The 25463-nt window shown below is 40.8% G+C and overlaps 1 protein-coding gene and 1 non-coding gene across 9 annotated transcripts in view; one reads left to right on the top strand and one right to left on the bottom strand.

The window, feature by feature from the left end:
* Positions 1-25463, top strand: part of Lrmda (leucine rich melanocyte differentiation associated) — a 1059015-nt gene that overhangs the window by 606478 nt on the left and 427074 nt on the right. Inside the window, exon 6 of one of the 8 annotated variants that reach the window (XM_063274631.1) lies at positions 677-8678. The exons of the other annotated variants lie outside the window; for them this stretch is intronic. Coding sequence (XP_063130701.1) covers positions 677-928 — 252 coding nt within the window. The 3' untranslated portion in view covers positions 929-8678. Of the gene's footprint in view, positions 1-676; positions 8679-25463 lie in introns of those variants that run through there. 8 annotated transcript variants of the gene reach the window in all.
* LOC120097295 (U6 spliceosomal RNA) lies at positions 12499-12605 on the bottom strand. The gene has a single exon (XR_005494505.1). It is a non-coding gene; the product is annotated as a U6 spliceosomal RNA (small nuclear RNA).

Genomic DNA, 25463 nt, shown 5'->3' with positions numbered 1-25463 from the left:
ATGTTTGCAATAATCTCTCTGGGAGACATTGGGTCCTTCTAAGAAGTCTGAGCCCAGGGAGTAGATTCAGTGACCCTGATGATGACCCCTTTCTAGAAACTTCATTACCCTGAAGCACTGTGGAGCTCCTTAGTTACTGCCTATGAGATTGCAGCTATATGTTGAAAATGCTGGCACAGGAATCCTGAAGGTCTAGTTTGTCCTCACCCAGTGACTTATAGCCCTCTGTACATGTATTGGAAGTGATTAAGCAGCGAAGCAAAGCCAAACAAAGCCAAAACAGAGCAGAACAATGAAACCTCTTCCATCAAGTTACGCTGTTGGCAGCAGACCTCAGGCCACTTTCTTTCCCTGAATCCATGAGGTGCGACTGATTTCCTGTTATGCTGAATGAAATTGCTAACAGTTGTGGAAATATATGATATGGAGGGTATAATTCTGGCAGATAAATGTATTGTTACCTGTTTCAGCATGTGGAGAATTAATTGAGTGATTCATTTCATAGCTATTAAAGTGTTAACAGTTCTCCTTATTGGAGCACAGGCCTGACAGAATGCACATGAGTGCCTTTAGTTATTCCAGCTTTGGCCATTTTGTCCAAATGAAAGAATTTATCTCCTGGCTTCTTTCCTTTCTTTTTTTCCTTCCTTTCTCTCTTTTTCTCCTTCTCTCTTAGGACTTCAGAGACAGCCAACATCACCAATCCCAGCCAAGTACAGCAGACGAAGTCTTTGTGGTACCCTGGGGTCAAATACTGGCCATCCGTCCTTTCCCACATCCGTGCCTACACTGCACAGGGCAGATCTTTCTTTATCTTGCCCTCATTTGCTTTGAGATTGGAAACTGTAAAGTGCTGATAGAAAGCCAAAGAAGGACTAACTGTGCTGCCCATGTCCTAGGATGTTGTATTCTGTCTGTCTGTGCCTGATGTTGAGTCCCGTACACATAGAAGGACAGACCCGTTGACACATTTTACATATGATGGGATTCAGTCCCAGAGCAGTTTGTAGAGCTGATCAAGGTCACTGGGTCATGAATTCCTGAGCTAGAATTGTACCCTTATGTCTGACATGGGGCCAGTCTCCTCTCTCTCTGCTGTTTTAGCCCTGGGGAGAGATAGTTTCCATGGAGAGTCTTGGACAATTGAAACTTCTCAGGGAAGCCTGAGTGAGAAAGACAGGTGGGGATGTAATGTTTTTTCTGCATGGGGAGAGGTGGAATCTCCTCCTGCCTTTGAGCATGATGTGGAAGGGTTCCTTAAAACTCTGCCGTCAGCCGTCGGAGTCATTAGCAACACGAGCAGAAGTACTCCTCGGTGTTCCCAATTAGCTTCCAATCAATTATAGAATTAGCACGTTTGTGTGATTGACTCTAATGCCCTTACTAACTGTATTACACTTAAAAATGCTCATTAATTATTTGAGGAGAGAGACAAAAATGGCCCTGACAAAGAAGCATGGGGATCTTGGCTTCTGTTTCTGTGGCGCCTCCAGATTTCCTAGTAGAAAATCCCTTCTGTTGCCTTGTGCTTGAGGGATATGGGACAGTCAGAAGCCTAAGGTCCTGATGAGGTAGTTAGGACCCAAACCAGGGTCCTTGGGGTTCTGTTTAAGGGTTTTCATGTGATGATCCTTCAAGATCCCAAGAAGATTCCATGGTGTTACTGGTTTATCATACTGCACACCTGCCAAATGGAGGAAGACTCCCTTTTGTCTGTTGTTTTCTGAGATACACAGTGGTATTCATCTTGCAGACAGAAGGGATCCAAATGAGCTCTTTGCTGAATTAATAAACTGGCATTCAGACAGCTGTTTCTTGCCTATTTGCTGTGTGTACAGACACATGTTTGTTCCTATGCAGATATATTTCCCATATCTGCCTGTATATATACATATGTATGTTCTGGGAGGCATGTGCACACCTTGAGTCGGCCTCTAAGTGGAGAGCAATTTCCTCCCTTCAAATTGCTGGAGCTGCACCGCACACACTAGCTGAAGACCTATTTTTCATAACAGAATCAGAATCTCAAGTTGGCGTCTGTCCTTTCTGGGGCAGCAGGGGCCCGTTGTGCTTATTCAGCACAATGTTCTGATGGATGATCAAGGAGGCTGTGATTTGGGGAGCTGTTTTCATTTTATTCCTGACATAAAGTATTTGGGAGAATGGAAAATGCCTCGCCAATCACAGCCCTTGCCTTCTCGGTGGGGAATGGGCAGGCTGGGTGTTCTCGCTGACGCAAATGCAAAATCAGCCAGGAACTAATCAACCCTCTATGTCACCAAGGTTTGATTTGGTACCTGGCAGGCCTGGACACTGGGATCCAAGTTCTCTCTAGTTCTCGCTCCTGATGACACATTTTTGCCTCTGTGACTGCTCTTTGGCTTCTGTTGTTTCAAAGCTGCCAGTCTTTTGAATCTTTATATGGAAGGATGCTCTCATTCATGTGAAACAGGTAATGCTTCAGTGGGTTCTTCCAGGTACACAATACACAAGTGTATACAGGGCGCATACATACTCTCTGTATGAGTCTCTCTCTCTCTCTCTCTCTCTCTCTCTCTCTCTCTCTCTCTCTCTTTCTGTGTGTGTGTGTGTGTGTGTGTGTGTGTGTGTGTGTGTACACTTAATGGACCTGTGACAGCTAGGATTTGCTCATTTTCCAGAATTTTAAAGAAAATCCATAGCCTTGTCAAATATTGGCCATCGAATCATGTCACCATCAACAGAGAGAGCACCAAACTAGATACTGAGAAGTGCAAGGCCCCCAGTGAAAGGCATCTGGAATGACCAGACCATGACCCCCATTGCTGCACTGGGAATATAGATCAAAGGAGCACAGAAGCCTGCCCAGGAGGGTGCGGATGGCGACACACCAGCCCTGCACATCAGAGAAGCAGCTCAACATCCCGACAGTCACAATTGCTTAATTATGTCCTGGCTTTGTAATTAGTCATCCCTGCTCTGGCAAAGAGCACAGTTGTCATTTCTTTGACATAATTATTTAAAGCCGAGCCCTCTTGTTTACAGGCACAAACACACAAAGTTGGCTACTGACTGTTTAATCTTAAGAACCTTAGAGAAACCACAGGGGACATAGCTGCAGGGGGTACTGGAATGAGAATCATGGCCTGTGTTTTTATGATCATTTCCTTATAGAGAAAGTGAGGTTAATATTTATGTTTGAGTCTTGGTGTGAACTAGTATTCTACATTCCGCATGTAGCACGTCTGGATTCCCACCACTTACAATGTATGACTTATATATGTGTAAAGTTTTCTCTAGCTTGAGTTTTAGTGTATATTATGTCTTCAGATATTCAGAAAGGTGAGGAGGGAGAAGAGGAAAGAGGGAAGGGGAGAAAAAGAAAGGGAAGGACAAGTAAATTGGTAGAAGAATAAACTTCAGTGCACCTGCCTGGAAATATGTTCAGTTCTCTTTCTAAACTACACCTTGATAGTTTCTTGTGTCCAAGAATCACCCATTCCCATAACTGCCCCAGTCTTCACATTTGTGGTTTGGTACAAATTTCCCTATGTACAGTCAGTTTTATGCCTCTCATCTTTGTTTAGGTGTTTCTATGAGAAAGGCAATGCAGGGTAAGGACAGGACGTGAACATAAGGGAAGCCTGCTTCTTGTTGGTCTAAGGAAGCTGACCATTTCTGGGATACCAGCTCCTTGAAGCTGTGACCTGGGTATGTTTTCTTCAAACTCTCATCTCAGATGCTAGGCCTATAGCAGGGGCTCAGTTCTTACAAGAAACAAGAACCACAGACAGCAAAGCACACTAAGAAAGTCATCTCTAAAGTCTGCACATCAGTTGGTTGGAGCACAGTTAGCTGAAGAAGGAGAAAAAACTTTTGCAGTAGGTGGTGAGTTAGGCCTGAGAACTGGACAAAGCGACAGATTCTGAGTTGGACATTTGTTCTTGATATTTACCCAGACTTTACTGTGGTGAGAAGACATGGGTCACTGTGCTCTCTGTCTCACAGCTTTCCCATTGGGCAGCACTTCCAGGGGAGGCGAAGGTGTGGTTTACAACTTTAGCAACCAGTTCCTGAGTGTGTTCCCCAACTTTTCCTCCTATCAGAACTCACCTTCTTCCAGCAGTACTTTAAAAATTATGAAGTAGCTTTTCTTAGAAGTATGTTTGGGCCTCTACAAGTCTATAAAACTGAAGAATTTCTCCCCGTTGTAGCAGCTGCCATGTTAGTTATTTGCCCGTTCGTGGAACCCTACTTAGTGGCTTTCTTTGTCATGACATTGGGTTATTTTGATGCCTAATGTTTCCATAAATTCTATGTTATTCTAAAATAATGTGCATATGTCTTTGATCACTTCAGTTATCCTCATTTAACCCAAGTGCAAACGTAAAAAAGCTCTCAAAGGGCTGGGTGATGTCTCAGCAGTTAAGAATACTGAATCCTCTTCCAGAGGACTTGGGTTTGACTCTGCAGCCACATGATGGCTTACAGTGGTCTGTAACTCCAGTTCTGTAGATAGGCATCTATCAGACACCTTGTATTGGCCGCTACAGGCATCAGACACACATATGATACGAATATATCCATGTAGGCAAAACATCCATACACATAAAATAAATCAATCAATAAAAATTAAAATTAAAAGTCAGTTAAAGCCTACCTCAAGATTTATAAAAATTATGAACACATAATCTGCATTTTACATAAATCTGGACCTTCTCATAAACACATTTTGTAATTTGTAGTTAAGTAGATATTTGTATGTAGTTAACTAGATATTTAGCCAATATGTGTTCAAAGTTCTCTGCAGTGCTAAATATCCAGAAGAAAGCCTGTCATTTGATTTTCTGGACATGTCTAACTACCTAACTGATCATGTTTTCTGTGTTCTTTCTATTTCTTGTCTTCAGGCACACTCACGTTCTATTTTTAGCTGCTTTTAAAGAGAAGGAAAAATTTTAATTAATTTCTTTTTTGGAAAATGCTTAGGCAATATGTTTAGAAACAGCTTTGAAAGCCAAACATTTGTGGTTTGTTTATTTTACATTATTGTTTATGACTTTACCATTTATCACATTCATTTGAAGGAGAAATCTCTGATGGATTCTGTATTTTTCTGTTTGTTCACACCATGGCATCCCCAGTCTTGAGGAAATGTCTTCTGAGCCTTGGTCTTTGGAAGCAATTTTCAGGGCCTTGCATTAGTGTAGCAATGACATGAAAGCAAAGAAATGCAATAGAAGAAACATTGCCTTTGGATGGAGATCTGAAGCTCACGATGAAGATGTATGGGTTTACTTGCTGCTGTAACAAAATATCAGACAAAAACAAAGTAAGAAAACAGAGGATTGTTTTAGTTCAGTTTTTGATTGTAGTTCAGCAGAGTGGAGAAGGCATGATGGTCAGAGTTTGAGGTAGCTGGACATAATGCATTCACAGTGAGGGAGAAGAAAGAGATGAATATAGATATTTAGCATCCCCCCTCTCTCTCCCTTCTTTCCTTTTTTTCTTTCTTTTTTCCTTAGTCTAGAACCCCCAACCCATGTAATGGTACTGCTCACATTTATGGTGGGTTCTCCTACCTCAATTCACATAATTTAGAAAGTTTATTACTATCTTATGCAGATATTTGCTTTGTTGGAGATTCTACATCCTGTGAGGACATTGACAAATAGTATTAGTCATTATAAATGAGGAAAATGATACAAATTATAAATGTTTCTAAAAGCCTCTAAGCACGCCATAGAGGCCACTCTGTATGGACTCCAAGCCCAGGAAACAGCATTATGTTGCCAATGGAGCCAATAGTTTTCACAATATCCCCATAGTCTGCTTTTACTTTCCCTGCCATCTGCTTTCTGAAATGATCATTTTGTCCAAAGATATTTGAATAGACCTAAGACACGAGGGTCATAGAAGTAAATAGGACTCTTTAAACATGAGAGATGAGATAAAAAAGTTAGGAAATTGCATTATGTCTGGAACCCAACATTTGGGAGAAGTATGTCAGGGTGTATCTGCCCAAAATCAATGGTGTCCTTATCTTTGTCCTTGCTGTGGAAACTCCTGTATGGGAAGAATGCCTTTCTCTTATTTACTGACCTTCACCTTGGCATTAATGCTTTGTCCAATGATATGTGAACAGAAGTGACAACTTATCAATTCTAGGTCAAGACCTAAAGCAAGTGTTTCTACTCACTGCCTTTGTAAGTTTGCCATCAACTAAGAAAATAACAAGAGGTGCACACTGAGCAAATCTAGATCCAACCCATAAACTGGAAGCAAAACCTTTAGTCTACTGTAGACCTGTGCTAATGGACAGAATGCTTATACAGGACTGAGCTTAGCAGAGTATGGTTGAAGAATCTGAATGATTCATCTTCCCATCCACTCAGTGAGATGACTGCACTCTGTAACTCCTGCAGCCTTCCTGATGCTACTTAAGATAGCAAGGCCTGTCTAAGAGCTGCCCGGCTGCACAGTAGTACATTATGTAAATGGATAGAAAGTTTCTTGGTGTTAGTTCAAAGAGTACATAGCTTTGCTCAGTAGTCACTGTCTACTGGAGTATTTTTATTAACTATTTAAGTTACAAACTAGGCATTTATTTAATACATGTCTCTTTAACATCCCCTCCCCTGTCTCCAATCTATAATTGAGGAAGCTGATAATTGGAAATTACATACATCTACATATTCATGGAACAGAGGGATGATGAAGGTGTTCCTTGTGTTTGTCCATGCCCTGAAACTTGTGAATTTACCCTTGTGTATCTCACTTCAGGACAGTCAACTTCAAACCTTGAGATCTTTCAGTTGTTATATCTTAAGTTTCAGAAACCAGATCTGCATAGGTCTAGAGGTTGGACCAAAAGAGCAGGGAGAACAATAGAACAAAGGCTGCAAGTGAACTGTGTGATTTTTCATCCTGATATTGTGAGTCCATTCTGAGCCCTTTGGTGACAAGTATAGGCTATGCAGAAACTGAGGAATCAGACAATTGAAAGCTCCATATGTTAGGCCAAGTTTGTGACTTCCTCTGAGGGTGAGGATGGCATGGCAGGAATGGTTGAGCAGTGTGGTCTTTGAGATCATGGGTGTGGGAGGAAAGGAAATAGTAGAGCTTTGTGTTGAACAGGGCTTGTCACCTGGTTTGAGGTCACATGAAACTGAGAGTATGCAGCCTAGTGTTGGTGCTTAGGTAGCCAGTGGGGTCGACAAGATGGAATTAAGAGCCTTCTCTGTCTAGGATTATGGAAAAGATTGGTAGTGGTGGTGAGGGTGGTTGTGTGTGTGTGTGTGTGTGTGTGTGTGTGTGTGTGTGTGTGTGTGTGTGTGTGTGAGTATTGGGAGGATGTAGGATCGGGTGATGAGGCCAATATGAAAAGAAGGCCAATGGTATCAGAGATACCATAGTGACTGTCCTGACTATGAGTCCCACTATTCCCAAAAGGCTTTTGGCCTGTTCTTGCTCAAAAGATTCTTTCCCCTAGAGGATCTGAGATCTATGTATCAAGAAGTGGATTTAAGTTTATGAGTCTTGGCTATGACAGGTTCTCCTTTCTGTGATTGCTAGTCATGAGGATGGAAATTAAGAACCATGGACATCTGTCATGTGCATAGTGCCAGCCTGACAACTCTTTGAAATACTTTGAGATCTATTTATTTTTATTTTATGTGTGAGTGTTTTGCCTATATGTATGTATGTATGTATGTATGTATGTATGTGTGCATGCATGCACATATGAGATCTATCTTGCTTGGAAATGGTCCATGGACACATCACATTGTAGGAATTAGACCTGTAGATAACCAAGCCTCTTATGTGACAGGTAAATCTACAGAATGGATAAGACATTCTATGTCCATGACATCATTTTGAAGCTAATAGTTGGGTGTTAGCTTCTGCATATTAGCAACACATTAGCATGGGAGATAAAGAAGGAGGCCCATCTATTCTGGAGTTCTCCTTATTTCCAAATCATATTTTATTACCAGTGGTTGAGAAAAGTTGAAAGGTAAAAAAATAGAGGAGAAAACTCACAAAAGCTGAAGGACACAACAGGGTCTGGGATACTTGGGTCTTAATCCTGAGCAAAGTCGGTGGATAGCATGCAACAGTGCCTGATCTAGGTTGGTCTTGGGGTATCCAACTCAATCAAAAGAAACATCTGCGTAAAGCTGAAAACAAAAAGTTGAGGCTGTCTCAGAGATAGAGGGATTGCCTAGCATGTTCAAGGTACCGGAGCTCTATTTCCAGACCCCCGACCTCCCAAACGTATAAGGAAAAGAAGAAAAAGCAGGCTCAGGCACGAGATGCAGCTCAGTGTCAGAATACTTGCTTGGCATGTGTGAGTCCTTGTGTTGATTTCCCAACATTCCCAGAAACTTGATTCACTTAAATAAGTATGCAAGAAAAGAGTTTAAAATGCGATTTTCAGGGTTCTCTCTGTATCTGTGTCTCTCCTCTCTCTTTTTTTTTCTTTTTCTTTTTTTTTATTTTTTATTTTTTTTTTTATTAACTTGAGTATTTCTTATATACATTTCAAGTGTTATTCCCTTTCCCGGTTTCCGGGCAAACATCCCCCTCCCCCCTCCCCTTCCTTATGGGTGTCCCCCTCCCAACCCTCCCCCCATTGCCGCCCTCCCCCCATAGTCTAGTTCACTGGGGGTTCAGTCTTAGCAGGACCCAGGGCTTCCCCTTCCACTGGTGCTCTTACTAGGATATTCATTGCTACCTATGGGGTCAGAGTCCAGGGTCAGTCCATGTATAGTATTTAGGTAGTGGCTTAGTCCCTGGAAGCTCTGGTTGCTTGACATTGTTGTACTTTTGGGGTCTCGAGCCCCTTCAAGCTCTTCCAGTTCTTTCTCTGATTCCTTCAACGGGGGACCTATTCTCAGTTCAGTGGTTTGCTGCTGGCATTCGCCTCTGTATTTGCTGTATTCTGGCTGTGTCTCTCAGGAGCGATCTACGTCCGGCTCCTGTCGGTCTGCACTTCTTTGCTTCATCCATCTTGTCCAATTGGGTGGCTGTATATGTATGGGCCACCTGTGGGGCAGGCTCTGAATGGGTGTTCCTTCAGTCTCTGTTTTAATCTTTGCCTCTCCCTTCCCAGCCAAGGGTATTCTTTTTCCTCATTTAAAGAAGGAGTGAAGCATTCACATTTTGATCATCCGTCTTGAGTTTCGTTTGTTCTAGGGATCTAGGGTAATTCAAGCATTTGGGCTAATAGCCACTTATCAATGAGTGCATACCATGTATGTCTTTCTGTGATTGGGTTAGCTCACTCAGGATGATGTTTTCCAGTTCCAACCATTTGCCTACGAATTTCATAAACTCGTTGTTTTTGATAGCTGAGTAATATTCCATTGTGTAGATGTACCACATTTTCTGTATCCATTCCTCTGTTGAAGGGCATCTGGGTTCTTTCCATTTTCTGGCTATTATAAATAAGGCTGCGATGAACATAGTGGAGCACGTGTCTCTTTTATATGTTGGGGCATCTTTTGGGTATATGCCCAAGAGAGGTATAGCTGGATCCTCAGGCAGTTCAATGTCCAATTTTCTGAGGAACCTCCAGACTGATTTCCAGAATGGTTTTACCAGTCTGCAATCCCACCAACAATGGAGGAGTGTTCCTCTTTCTCCACATCCTCGCCAGCATCTGCTGTCACCTGAGTTTTTGATCTTAGCCATTCTCACTGGTGTGAGGTGAAATCTCAGGGTTCTTTTGATTTGCATTTCCCTTATGACTAAAGATGTTGAACATTTCTTTAGGTGTTTCTCAGCCATTCGGCATTCCTCAGCTGTGAATTCTTTGTTTAGCTCTGAACCCCATTTTTTAATAGGGTTATTTGTTTCCCTGCGGTCTAACTTCTTGAGTTCTTTGTATATTTTGGATATAAGGCCTCTATCTGTTGTAGGATTGGTAAAGATCTTTTCCCAATCTGTTGGTTGCCGTTTTGTCCTAACCACAGTGTCCTTTGCCTTACAGAAGCTTTGCAGTTTTATGAGATCCCATTTGTCGATTCTTGATCTTAGAGCATAAGCCATTGGTGTTTTGTTCAGGAAATTTTTTCCAGTGCCCATGTGTTCCAGATGCTTCCCTAGTTTTTCTTCTATTAGTTTGAGTGTGTCTGCTTTGATGTGGAGGTCCTTGATCCACTTGGACTTAAGCTTTGTACAGGGTGATAAGCATGGATCGATCTGCATTCTTCTACATGTTGCCCTCCAGTTGAACCAGCACCATTTGCTGAAAATGCTATCTTTTTTCCATTGGATGGTTTTGGCTCCTTTGTCAAAAATCAAGTGACCATAGGTGTGTGGGTTCATTTCTGGGTCTTCAATTCTATTCCATTGGTCTATCTGTCTGTCTCTGTACCAATACCATGCAGTTTTTATCAGTATTGCTCTGTAATACTGCTTGAGTTCAGGGATAGTGATTCCCCCTGAAGTCCTTTTATTGTTGAGGATAGCTTTAGCTATCCTGGGTTTTTTGTTATTCCAGATGAATTTGCAAATTGTTCTGTCTAACTCTTTGAAGAATTGGATTGGTATTTTGATGGGGATTGCATTGAATCTGTAGATTGCTTTTGGTAAAATGGCCATTTTTACTAAATTAATCCTGCCAATCCATGAGCATGGGAGATCTTTCCATCTTCTGAGGTCTTCTTCAATTTCTTTCCTCAGTGTCTTGAAGTTCTTATTGTACAGATCTTTTACTTGCTTGGTTAAAGTCACACCGAGGTACTTTATATTATTTGGGTCTATTATGAAGGGTGTCGTTTCCCTAATTGCTTTCTCGGCTTGTTTCTCTTTTGTATAGAGGAAGGCAACTGATTTATTTGAGTTAATTTTATACCCAGCCACTTTGCTGAAGTTGTTTATCAGCTTTAGTAGTTCTCTGGTGGAACTTTTGGGATCACTTAAATATACTATCATGTCATCTGCAAATAGTGATATTTTGACCTCTTCTTTTCCGATCTGTATCCCCTTGATCTCCTTTTGTTGTCTGATTGCTCTGGCTAGAACTTCAAGAACTATATTGAATAAGTAGGGAGAGAGTGGGCAGCCTTGTCTAGTCCCTGATTTTAGTGGGATTGCTTCAAGTTTCTCTCCATTTAGTTTAATGTTAGCAACTGGTTTGCTGTATATGGCTTTTACTATGTTTAGGTATGGGCCTTGAATTCCTATTCTTTCCAGGACTTTTATCATGAAGGGGTGTTGAATTTTGTCAAATGCTTTCTCAGCATCTAATGAAATAATCATGTGGTTCTGTTCTTTCAGTTTGTTTATATAATGGATCACGTTGATGGTTTTCCGTATATTAAACCATCCCTGCATGCCTGGGATGAAGCCTACTTGATCATGGTGGATGATTGTTTTGATGTGCTCTTGAATTCGGTTTGCCAGAATTTTATTGAGTATTTTTGCATCGATATTCATAAGGGAAATTGGTCTGAAGTTCTCTTTCTTTGTTGTGTCTTTGTGTGGTTTAGGTATAAGAGTAATTGTGGCTTCGTAGAAGGAATTCGGTAGTGCTCCATCTGTTTCAATTTTGTGGAATAGTTTGGATAATATTGGTATGAGGTCTTCTATGAAGGTTTGATAGAATTCTGCACTAAACCCGTCTGGACCTGGGCTCTTTTTGGTTGGCAGACCTTTAATGACTGCTTCTATTTCCTTAGGAGTTATGGGGTTGTTTAACTGGTTTATCTGTTCCTGATTTAACTTCGATACCTGGTATCTGTCTAGGAAATTGTCCATTTCCTGAAGATTTTCAAGTTTTGTTGAATATAGGTTTTTATAGTAAGATCTGATGATTTTTTGAATTTCCTCTGAATCTGTAGTTATGTCTCCCTTTTCATTTCTGATTTTGTTAATTTGGACGCACTCTCTGTGTCCTCTCGTTAGTCTGGCTAAGGGTTTATCTATCTTGTTGATTTTCTCAAAGAACCAACTTTTGGTTCTGTTGATTCTTTCTATGGTCCTTTTTGTTTCTACTTGGTTGATTTCAGCTCTGAGTTTGATTATTTCCTGCCTTCTACTCCTCCTGGGTGTATTTGCTTCTTTTTGTTCTAGAGCTTTTAGGTGTGCTGTCAAGCTGCTGACATATGCTCTTTCCTGTTTCTTTCTGCAGGCACTCAGCGCTATGAGTTTTCCTCTTAGCACAGCTTTCATTGTGTCCCATAAGTTTGGGTATGTTGTATCTTCATTTTCATTAAATTCTAAAAAGTTTTTAATTTCTTTCTTTATTTCTTCCTTGACCAGGTTATCATTGAGTAGAGCATTGTTCAATTTCCACGTATATGTGGGCATTCTTCCCTTATTGTTATTGAAGACCAGTTTTAGGCCGTGGTGGTCCGATAGCACGCATGGGATTATTTCTATCTTTCTGTACCTGTTGAGGCCCGTTTTTTGACCAATTATATGGTCAATTTTGGAGAAAGTACCATGAGGAGCTGAGAAGAAGGTATATCCTTTTGCTTTCGGATAGAATGTTCTATAAATATCCGTTAAAAAAATATGGAACGCTTCACGACTTTGCGTGTCATCCTTGCGCAGGGGCCATGCTAATCTTCTCTGTATCGTTCCAATTTTAGTATATGTGCTGCCGAAGCAAGCACTCTCTTTTTCTGTCTCTGTCTCTGTCTGTCTCTTTCTCTGTCTGTCTCTGTCTCTCTGTCTCTGTCTCTGTCTCTTTTTCTGTCTTTCTCTCTCTCTCACTCTTTGTGTGTGTGTGTGTGTGTGTGTGTGTGTGTGTGTGTGTGTGTAGAGGGAATTTTGCTCAGCAGATAAATTTCAGTTAAGTAGCGGGAAGTTTAAGTGTTTAAATAGTGTTTAAGCCCAACACTTGGGAGGCAGAGGCAGGCACATCTCTGAGCTTAAGATCTGCAGATTGGTCTACAGGGAGGGTTTGAGGACAGCCAGGTCTACACAGAGAAACCATTTGTCAGAGGGAGGGGGGAGGAAAGAAAGTAAGAAACAGAGCAAAGAAAGAGAAAAATGATGGTATTCCTTTCCTTAAACATTTGGTTTATTGAGTGCTAGATATTCAGAAGGAAAAAAAAGTCCAATTTCCAGTCAGATAAAATGAGGTACCTTTACCTTAGAGGCATTCTTTACCCTAAAAGTTGCATTCAGGAGGATTAGAACTTGTTTTTTCCACCTAAAAATTTGAAAAATGTCGACATTTATACACACCTTTAGATCCAGCTTGGAAACTGTTATTAGCCCTGCACCCAGGAAGTATTTTTTGTCTGCCACCATTTTGACTGTCAGTTCAGACTACTCTAAGGGACTCAAGTACACTTTCTTCCATCCATATGTATCTTCTCTGTCACTTGGATTATGACAAATGGCATATCGATAGCATAGTAGGGCAGGCCTTCCCATGTGGCCCCAAACACTGTTGGGACACTTTGCTCTTTCATTCCTCCTCGGTGTCTTACACAGAGCATCTTAGGGGATCAAACAGGCAGGGCGTCATCAGTAATGCACAGTCCTCTGCTCCTTTGATCTTAATTGAGCCAGGCTCAGTGCCATTGTCAGTGCCGGCGATTTCACTCAGCCTTTTCACCAAGGGAGCTTTAGGATAATTTCATTTTTCATGAGCACTTTAAAATATGGCAGTAAATTTTGAGCTACATTACCTGAATTAGAACTCATTATTTCTTTTCAACAGCAAGTTAATGCTCTCTGTCTAGGCTCCATATGTATGCATGCATGTATATGTATGTGCATATGTACATACATATATACAAACATACACACACACATATATATGTGTATATATACATATATATGTATATATATTTATAGTTTCTTGTTGATGTATGGAATTTTTAAGTGAGGCTTGTACTCAAAGAGCCTTTCAACTCATGAGTGAAATGTACATGTGCCACCTCTTGCTTTGTTGTTGTTATTAGGCACTCTGGAGTGTCCTGGAGGATCTCTGGGTGGGTGATCTCTCCTATATTTTATTTGTCACCATTTACTCATTCTTCCGACATACTTAGCTTTTGTTTTTATTCCTGACATGGTTCAAGATGTTGTCTCCAGCTGTTCTTTGGGGAAGGTTTACAATCTAAACATACCATATTTGTTGTACTCCACAAAATACCTACCATTCCTCACATGTCTGTGAACCCCTGTTGGACTTGCTGTTCCCTGTAGAAGGTGCTGATACTCCAAATTTTGGGATTATGCTCAAGAATATAGGCTGGAATATAGGCTGAACCTGTACCTCCTGCTATCTGTCTTTCCACTGTGAAGGCAGGAGTTGCAACGTGTCCTCCAGTCTGTTCTAAGGACAAAGCTATAGAAGCTGTATATAGCACTGGGACTGTTTTGGGTGCATAGAGACTGACAGCTAATGCTCTTAGCTACACCATCTTAAAATACTCTGTGAAATGACATAAAGAAGATAGTTTTGGTTTACAATAGATGTTGGGATATGTATCAGTCAGCTCAGATGCTGTAACAAAATGCCTCAAACTCAAGAGGCCAAATAAACCTGTGCTAGAATTCTCGCAGTGCAAGAATTTTAGGATTAGTATGCTAACATGGTTTGGTTCAGGTGCTGGCTCTCTTATTCCTTGGGTCTAGATGTGGAAAAAACCAAAATGATATCTTTTCTGTTCTTATAAACTACATGATCAAGTCTTTATTTAACCTTAATGATCTCCTGGGGGCTATGTTTCTAAACCCAGTTGTGTTGGATTTTTTAGATTTGATTAAGTGAATATGAATAGGACACATTTCAGCCCCCAATAGAGAGAGCATAATCCCTTCTCCCACCCTGCTTCACTGAGTTTACTAAGGTTTATGTTTTAGGCAATAATTTGCAAGGCTTTAACTGAGCATCTATTTCCTGAATATGAGAGGAGAATTGTGGAGAGAAGGATCCAGGCCCAAGGAAGTATTCAAGGTTTAGTGTAGAACAGACAAAGGAAGAGGCTCCAGGGTCACAGATACACTTGAAATGATACAGTCTTGGTAGTCAGGACAGCTGTAGCGAAGTCTCTTCACAGCCTCAGCTCAGCAGAAGGATGCCTGATGCAGAAGTAAGCCCTTAAGCCCTTTCATTTGGATGACCTTGGTCTCAACTCTCCTAATCCCCCTCCAACTCCCTTGGCAAATCTGGACGTCAAGGCTGAGGTTTAGATCCTGGAATCTGTCACTGGGATTAGGCTCCCTTCAGCCACAAAGCAGAATAGAAAAGGCTGGGGAGTGAAGTTGGGGGGTTATTACCCATGTCCAAAGAATATTATCTCATCTTTAGAAGGACTTTGAAACCCAGGGTGGAGATATCAGAGAGATATCAGATCTTGGGATAATTACAGAACAGCCAAGAGCTGAATTACATAAAACCACATTTAAAAAAAATGTATCTGCTCAGTATAATGTGTAAAAAAAAGCAGATTTCTACATGCATTCTAATTTTTAGTCATGGGCTGTTTGGGAAAAGATTAAGTTACAAAGGATTCGTTTCTTCCTTGTATTGAGATCAACTCCGTGGCCAAATTGCAACTTGTGTGTGGATAAGAGGGGCTGAGCAGGAAGAGCAGGGACTGTGTTTGTACAGAGAAAAATGTTCAGTGGGAAGAAAACTGACCCTGGGAGAAAAACTTCTCCCTCTCCCTCTTCTTCCAAGCACTGTGGGATTAATGTGCAACTTTGTTCATATAACTGCTACAAACAGTTCACTGTGTAGGCCAAACACTCTCTAATGCAGTAAAATTAAGAAATAATACACTTTGAAAGTGATTTATGAGTGTGGTTAAACTGCCAGATTTACAAAGAAATAGTTCAGATCTTGGGAAGCCTCAGGAGTCACGTCAAAAATGAACTTGACCATGATTTAAACTGCTACTTTTCTTACATGACATTTAATATGTGTACTTTAGAGGCCCATATGTCTTTAATAAAATAGCATTAAGTTTTAAATATGATATGAATGCAGCCAGTTTCTAAATTCATAACCTTTTCCACAACTCCAAAATGCTAACCAATAAGGGAGTCATACACGCAATAAAACATAAACCTTAGAAAATAGCTTTTTATTAAAATGGTTAGGCAGTTGGCAGCTGGGTTGCAGTGTAATAAATACTTACAGCGCTGTGGGTTTATCAGACGTTGTTTACCCTGCTAGCAACTGGGACCAGACAACTAATTATAGACCCTGTGCAAAAGCATTCCGTGCTCAGTCCCCAAAGTGTGTCAGAGAGTGAGAGTAGCTGTGCTGAGAGTCACTGGTATTCAGCTCCCTTGCCAGCAGTTAAAGGTGACCTTGGACAAGTCCCCCATTTCTCTGACTTTGAGCTGTGTCATGGTGGCAACAGTCCCATCTGCCAGATAGATATATGTCGATAATAAGAAACATAGCCCATAGTAGTGGGTCAGTTAAAAAACTAAACAACTGTTAGGGGCCGGAGAGGTGACACAGAGATTAAGAACATTGGCTAGGCAATAATATAAAGACTGGAGTTTAGGTCCCAGTACCCATTTATCAAGCCAGATACTCCACAAATACCTGAGGCTTCAGCTCTGAGGGACCAGATAATATCACAGGAGTGTGATACATACACTCATGGTCACATACACCCATATGTACATGCACACACACACATAAACAAATAAAATAAATTTTTAATAAGTTTTTAAAGATCAATTCTTTGAAAGCTCTTTTTGTTGTTAATGAGTTGATTTAGGCCAGATTTTCCTTGACAATCTTTTCAGAGTCCCAGAAGCACTTAGGAAAGTTGAGCCCTTCACTCGGGCTCAATGGCATCTTTATGGGATGCTTTGGAGGATATGACCCTCGGTCACCTCTCAAAGGCATGTTGCAAACCATAGAAGGACACGCTGGTTCTCAGGCTCCATGACTCGAGGCTCAGTTCCTCCTTGTTCTTAGAGATGGATGTGAACTGCTCCGTGTTGTTTGTTCTTGCCTTTGTGTTTGGAAAATTTGAGGTGTTGCTATAAGAGAATTTTCAGTGCTTTGGCTGCTGCTCCTGCATGTGTAGCTTTGTCAGCAGCATCTCTTAGGTAGGACTCCCAGGCTCTGTATCTTTGCACATCTGTGGACAACATGCTATTCCATGTCCCACCTAGAACAGCTAGCTTGCCAGGACATGTTCTGGCAGTGTTTGTCTACACGGCCAAATAATAACCCAATCCACAAACTTGTTTCCAGGACAGATACATAACTTTTTAAAAATGGGGGTTGGGAGTTACATTCCGACCTACCTGTGAATTTTGGATCACAGACATCTGTGTGGTACTCAGATTAAGAGACCAAGGTACCATTTCGTTTTATTTTATTTTTATACATTTTAAAAAACAGTATTATGATCCTATTAAGGGATATTGTGGGTGGTTAGGATGAAAATGGCCCATAGGGAGTGGTATTATTTGAAAGGATTAGGACATGCGGCCTTGTTAGATTAGGTGTGACCTACTCAGAGGAAGTGTGTTACTGGTGTGGGTTTTGAGATTTCAGAAACTCAAGGCAGGCCCAGCGGCAGACTCTCTCTCCCTGCTGCCTGCTGATGAGGGTGTAGAACTGTCAGCTACTTTTCTAGCACTATGTCTCCCTGCGTGACACCATGTTTCCCACCATAATGACAATAGACTTAACCTCTGACGTGTAATCCAGGCCCAGTTACTGTGGTAATGATGTCTTTGCACAGAAATAAACTCTAACCAAGACAGACATTAACAAGGAATCATTTCTATCCACTCCCCACAGACCAACTATACAACCATTCATTTCCCCCCTCTTGCCCCCTCCTGGTTTTTGTATATTAAAAACTGTAAACTTCATTTTCCAACTCACACTTTTCTCACTATCCTTCCATCTATCCCTAGCACAAACTGTGCAGTTCTCTGTCAGATTTGATCTGTGAATGATCAATTACCATCCCACGGTTCTCTTGTTTCTGGATTTTAGTATTATGCACAATGCTGGTAGTTGTATGTCAAGATCCGTGTGTATGTCTGTGTGTATGTTCATGCGTGCTTCTTTGAAGGCATTTACCTAGAGTCACTTAACATCCTCATGCCCGCTGGAATGCAGGATGTAACTCTATGAACCTTAGGTGCTACGTTAAAATCCAAGGTGCTACTTTTCAAATTGATGGTCTGTTTCAGGTGAGACATCTCACCCAACAAGGTTTGAGAGAAGTGAGTCTTGAATTATGCTTAATACTTCAAGACCCTCTTTTCAGCAGGTTTTCTGGAGTCTTATTGGCTGGTAAGGCTCTGCAACCATGGGCTTAGGCTCTGTAGGTGCTCCTACACAGCACACATTGACCTGCTAAGTTGTAGTCCAAGGGAATTATGGGTTCCCCTGAGCATCCTGAAAATTATTAACAGCATGCAGTCCTGATCAGTGTGAATGTGCCTTCAGACTGTTAGCCAAATCTTTGCATAATACCAATCATTCTACCTATAAAAGCACAAATATGTTATTGTTCTCAATAGGCAATTTAATGCAGCTTTGGGGAGGAAAAAAGAGAAAAGAAGATTACAGGCTGGCTGATCTTGCTTTTATTTCTCTTAAATCTCTCCACACTTCTCAGGGGTGATACTTGTTTAAACATTGTTTGCAACTGTGCAGCCTGTGTGATTTGGAAAGCAAATCAAACTAAACGCAACGTCTTCAGCATGTGCTGTTTTTAAAGGATTTCATGCATTCATTCCAAATATATATTTCTCCCCGAGTGGTTCTGAACCTATAATCTTTTCCTTGTTACATTTCTTTTGGCAGGAAGGGGGGCCGAGGAGGTGACTTGGTTGGGAGTGGAAGGCTCCTATTAAGAGCTACCTCCTCCTTGTGCAGTGTTATTCACAGCAGCGCTATTAGGGCTAATTATTTTCAGGTTTCTATCAAAGGGGGATATTTGAGCTGACAAAAATACATTATTTGGAAGAAAAATGGCCTGTTTAAATAAGAAAGGGATCATTATTATCTCCACTTTTCCTTCTCCTCCTGGTTACTAGCCTTTATTGGGAAGAGGGGCTGGAAAGTCAGGGAAGGTTTCTGGAGACTGTGTACTCTAAGATACCTGGTACTCTAAGAAGGAAAGGTACGTCTTCCATCTCTCGCTCTCTCTCTCTCTCCCTCTCTCTCTCGCTCTCGCTCTCTCTCTCTCTCTTCTCTCTCTTCACAGCCTACCTAGATTACTCATTGGTGAACTGGTGTTAGTCTAAAATTTCCTGTTATGATGTGTGATAGAAAGATTATTAGTTGGTAAGTTGAGGGTATTAGTCAGGAAAGACTACTAAAACAAATGTTGCCTGGATCTTGGCAGTATGATTGGCTCCAGGCCACTGAAAATTCCTAGGTGGAGAATGAGGGGTGTGTCTGACTAGTCAGGGAATCTAGGCTCTTTGTGTACAGTGAATCCTCATTTTTCTTTTTCCATGGGGTCCTTCACTGGACTCTTGCTGGAGCAAGATTGAGAGTGTGGAAGATTGTGTGAAATTCACTGATCTTATCTTAAATGACATGCAACACTTCTACCTGTCTCCTGTGGTCCAGAATTTAGGGGACTAAGCATCTTTATCTGAATAAGAGTCTGAAAAATGAGACTTCTGGGGGATTTTAACATGTATATCCCTAACTGCATGCTGAATCTTGCATTCTCAGGACCTCGGAATGGGATGTGGGACTTTGAAGAATGGATGGAGTTCAAACAAGGCTGCAAGGATTATACTAGCCCAGTCTGCCTTGCATCCTGATATGAAGGGAGACTAAGGTACACAGAGTGACACCAGGATCTTCCTGGACACAGAGGGACTACCATTGGAAGAGGAAGCAAAGGAATAACACCTTGATCTTGAGTGTGTAGCTCAAGAGAAAATAGATTTGTGTTAGTGAAGCCATCTAATCTGTGTTATTTGTTGTGTCAGTCCTACAAAGTGAATAATAGCTTCAGTGACTCCCTCCCAGCAGACGTGAACATGCTTGGTGAACTCTGTACCACTGAGCACTCAGGTTATACCCCATTCTGCAGTCACCTTACTGAGAATCATGGGTGAGCTGCACATCTCCTCCCGGCCTCAACTTTACCGTGTATTACATGGGCAAAGTTTCTGAGTTTAATGAATTCTGAGAGTCGATCCATGGCTTTGTGGCCTGGCCCCAGCATAGACCCTCACCCACTCATCCAGGTCAGCCCTGAGACCCCCAGCAGTACCGTAGAAGCTTTCACTGGAAACTGTGCAGGAATGCCAAGGTGATATGCTAAAGGGCACAGGGTTTAGGGTTTTGCAATCTGGTTTCTTGGAAACTTATTTGCTGTGGGACTTCTGTGATAGCAATCCCACTAGTATTCTTCTTTTTGTTCAAGATTGCTTTTACTCTCTGGGGTCCTTTCTGGTTTTCTACGTATCCTAGGATTATTTTTTATTTCCGTGAAGAATGGCAAACCCACAGCCAACATAATTCTAAGTGGAGAAAAGCTCGAGTAAGGGCATTAAGATGAGGATTGAGACAGGGCTGCTCAGGATCGCCCACAAATACTTCTTGATATAGTGTCAGAAGGACTAACTAGAGCAATAAAGCAAAATACATTACAGGGCCACAAATAGGAAAAGTAAAAGTAAAGTTATTCCTATCTGTAGGTGATATAATATTATACATAAAAGATTCTGAATATTCCACCAGAAAACTTCTAGAAACAATTGACAATTTCAGCAAAATGCCAGGGTACAAAACACACATCAACAAAGATCACAGGTACCCTCTGGTTTACAATAGCATCAACGACAATAAAATATCTTGTAATAAATCTAACCAAGGAGATGAAAGGCCTCTACAATGATAACTTCAAATCTCTGCAGACAGACTGAGAAATTTTCTAGAAAACGGGAAAAATATACTGTGTTCATGGATCGGTAGAATTAAAATTAAAAAAAAAATAACCAGGTGATCAAAAGCAATTTGCATATTCAATGCAAATCTAATTAGAACACACACAACATTCTTCACAGAAATATGGAAAAAAATCCTAAAATACATGTGGAACCAAAAAGACCCTGGATAGTTAAAGCAATCATGAGCAAAAAGAATAAGACAAGTGAGATTGCTACTCCATACTTCAAGATATACTATGGAGTTGTAGTAACAAAAGCACTATGGCACCAGCACAAAAGCAGACATAGTGGAATAAAATAGAAGAGTAAACAAGGGTACTCATAACCAGAGCCATCTGATCATTGACAGAAGACAAATACACACACAGGAGAAAAGGCAAACACTAACTTTGGGAGAGCATTTTCAGGACTACTATGGCATCTGACATTCAAGGTTCTGTTAAGAGAATGGAAGCCTCAGAGGTAAAGCTGATGGTGTTTTCCACACAAATAGATATGTCTGCATCAGAATTAAATGCATTGCCTCTTGATGTTTCTGAACCTGCCCAATGGAGACTGACATAGTCCAGGACCCAGCTTACTCTTCTTTATGTTCTGGGTTACCCAGAGTTCTTTTGTACTCACGGGAGGTACTGACATGCCCTTGAGATAAGGATATACCCCTTATGTGTTCAGATTGCCTCAGATCCCATTTTCAAACCGCTGGAGCTTGGTTTTACATAGGACAGAATGGTGTCTCTTTTGCCCCAATCACCCCAAAGCATGGGCTAAGGGTGGAGAGAGAAGTAGAGGCAAGCATTTTCGTGTACTGGTTCTATTGACCATACTTGAATTTCAGACCTGGCTCCATCCCTCTTCCAGGAGCCCAGTGAAGCCAACTGCTTCTCAAAGAGAAGAAAAATAAAGATGATCTATTTTATGTCACTTTTATTCAAAACAAGCTATGTAGCCGGGTGAGCTTTTGAGATGCACCACAGACAGGAGAAGGTCTTCAAGCCATAAAAAGAATGACAGCAAGTTCAGATTTTTGTACTCTCACTCTCCCATAGGGCAGGTTATCTGTCTTTGTCATGGCTAATAGCAATTTATGGTATCCATGACCACTGGGAAGAAAAAAATCATACTCAAAAAATGAACCAAGACAGATTCCTTCTCTATTTGGGGTAAGCTCATACCAGGCAGAAGGAAGTAAGTAGAATATTCAAGGTCATGGTTTCCTGGTCTTTACTGGGAGGTTGCATTTATTTATGATCTGATCATTTAGGTTCCAGACTTAGGGGACAATATTTTGGTCTTTAAAAAGAAAGAGACTTTTTTGTGGCTAAAGGAAGTTTTTTAAGATCGTCCAGTTTCCAGGGGAGTCAGGGGAGGGTACTTTTTAGCTTGTCAAGCTTCAATAACACTGTCACCCAGAGAACAAAGGAGAAATAAATATGAATGGAGCTTCAAGATTGAGAGTGTTTTAGAGACATGTCTGAAAATGAAATAATCCAAACCCAGGATTTATGTACCAAGCTACAAAAAATAAAGGGTTAGGGCTTTCTCACTTTGGAAATCTTGGTTCAGGTGAATGGAACTTGTCTTCTTATTTCTATTATCTGCCTTAGTCCCAAGTTTTGGTGGCTATTTACACACACACACACACACACACACACACACACACACACACACACACACACATTGAACATATATATGAATAGCAACACCAGAAATTATAAGCTCATGAAACTCATAGAAACTGTAATTCACTAGAAGGTTGAAAAGATTCAAGGTATGTGTCAGAATGTGAGAATGTTGCCACACATCACACTCTCTCCTCATTCTCCCAAAATGTCCAAAGGAGTCTTAAGTACAAGTCTTCTTGTTGAGGGAAGGTCTTATTTGTCACTCGGTTTTCATTTTTAAGAATCATAGCCTCAATGTTTCAAGACTTCTAATTCATTCACCCATCCCTCCACTTACCCACTCATCTACCATCTAGCTGATCTCCTATCTCTTTTCCCTATCAATCTATTATATTCCATTCATTCATTCATTCATTCACCCATCCATCCATCTATCCACCTATCTAAACCTTATTAAGTATATCAGTCTGTGTGATTGGATTTGACTAAAAAATGATATAAAATATATTAATGATATAAAAATACTCCTAGGACATTTTCTAATAAAGTAAAATATAATAAAAATAAAATAAAAAGTCTCCCTACTTTGATCTTTTCAAAGTGTTTTTCTGCTATCTTTCTTTCTGTATGTGCCATTTTACTCTTACTCATTTTAGTTTTGTTGTTAAGCATGTTCTATTAGAATCAGATGGACAAAAGCTTTCAAAACAAACATTTTAGAGTGAGTGCTTTCTGATTTTAGATTGGACTCTGCAGCGGTTTCCATAGACCTATAGGGAATGGCACTACAAGGAGGTGTTTGTTGGAGAAGGTAAATCACTGAAGTCTGGGCTCTGAGGTGTTAGATGCTTAAGACATGCCCAATATGGCAGTCTTTTCTTGCTGCTTGTAGATCACAATGCAAAACTCTCAGCTAGTCCTACAGCAACGTGTCTGACTACATGCCACCATGCTCCCTCTGATCCTGCCATGATGATCTCTGAACTAAATCTCTGAACTGTAAGCCATCTCCAATTAAACTTTTCCTTTATTAGAGTTACTGTGGTCACAGTGTCTTTTCACAGCTACAGAAACCCTAAGACAGGCTCTGAAGAAAAAAAAATCATAGAATGCTGGGCTTATTTGGGTCTTTCTGTGACAAGCATTAGAGCTCTCCTGGAAAGGGCCACTCAGCCATTCTGAGTTCCTTGAATGACTTCAAGTGATTCATGATGGCTATCCTTGCTTGTAGACCTGACTGCATCTTGCAATGGTGGGCAGCCATTGTTGGACTAGATGGACCACATTCTAATAAATTCCTTCCTTCCTTCCTTCCTTCCTTCCTTCCTTCCTTCCTTCCTTCCTTCCTTCTTTCCTTCTTTCCTATCTATCTACTATCTATCTATCTATCTATCTATCTATCTATCTATCTATCTATCTATCTATCTATCTATCTATCTATCCTATAAGTGCTGCTCCTCTAGTGAACCCTGAGTAATAATTAACTGGTCAAACTGAAGTATCCATATAGTTAGATGAAAGGTTTATGTTTGATTGTTTGATGGTTGCTGACATCACGTCTCTTGAGGTTTCAATATGGAGTGTCCCCTAAAATGCTCATGTGTTGAAGGCTTGGTGCCAAACTTCTCAGTGATTGGATCATGAAGACTTTGGCTTTAGTCAATGGATTAAACCATTGATAGACATATACTTTAATAGACTATTGGATGGTGATAGAGACTATGGAGGATATGGCCTGATTGGAAGACATGAATCATGGTAGGAGGTGTTATTTGGGTCTACACCTTGTTCTAGGTCCCCTCTTTGTCTCTTTCTATGCTTCCCAGCTACCATGATGGGAGCCATTCTGCTCTGCCACACTTATCCCCATGATGCTCTCTGCACAACTACAGATCCATAGGGATGAGAGCAAACAACCATGAACTGAAGGCTCTGAAACTTTGAGTCAAACAAATCTTTTCTTCCTCTAGCTGTTTTATCTGAGGTATTTTATCACAGCATTAAAAAAAAGACCAACATAGGTTGAGAAAAAGAAAATCTTGATAATAAAATTTCTAAGTCAAAAAGTTGCTCAAGGACTAGGAGAAGGAAAGAAGATAATGAGCAAAGGGGAGGAAATAAAATCTAGCCTATTGGAATACAGGAAGACAAACCAGAACTTAGCTCAATCGTCTCATAACGCTAGAGGATGGAGTTGCTTTTTCAAAATGTCCTTTAAAAGTCACTTCGACCTTATATTACTAAGGGAAAAGACTTTTGTCTTGCAAATATATTTCAGTTGCCTTTGTTCTCACTGGGGAGGAAGAGCATGAATTTCACAACACAGCATCTTCTGCCTGAGGTTCCTGTGGTCATTTGATGCCAACACTGAGTTTTTCCTTGTGTCTCCTGACTTCTCATTCTTTCCACACATTCTCTCTGGTTTATCTAAGTCAATATGTCTTTCAAGTTTTTCCTGCTCTTTCTGTCCCATCATTTGCATAGTCATTGCTACCAGTGTCTTCACCCACACTTTCCATTCCTAGGAAATATACCCAGCACCTTCATACCATCAGCAATCCTTCAAGCTCATTATCAGATCTTGTCTTCTAGAACCCTCTTTCCAAAGTAACTCCCTTCTGTAATTCTCTTGATTTAGCCTATTATAAACTGTACTCTGTTTATATATATATATATATATATATATATATATATATATATATATGAAATTTTTTTCAACTGGAGGGCTGGGAAGGTTTCTAATCTACTACTATGCCTGTCAGGCTTAGAGATGCTTCTACACTAAACATCTATCATCTGTCCTGTCAGTGAGCCACCCTGAGAGGATCACTTTTCTTCTTGTGGCCAGTCACCAGAGAAGACCCCCATTCTCCAGGGCTCAATTCTCCCACAACCAAGCTTCTGATAATATATGTACAAGACAATGGCCAGCCTTGGGCCAGAAGGAGATTCTGCAATTTATTTGGATGCTTGCTA

Source organism: Rattus norvegicus, chromosome 15 (assembly GCF_036323735.1).
Source record: "Rattus norvegicus strain BN/NHsdMcwi chromosome 15, GRCr8, whole genome shotgun sequence".
In the NCBI taxonomy this organism is placed as follows: Eukaryota; Metazoa; Chordata; class Mammalia; order Rodentia; family Muridae; genus Rattus; species Rattus norvegicus.
The sequence above is the reverse complement of the archived record's forward strand: the minus strand, read 5'-3'. Positions and strand labels throughout refer to the sequence as shown.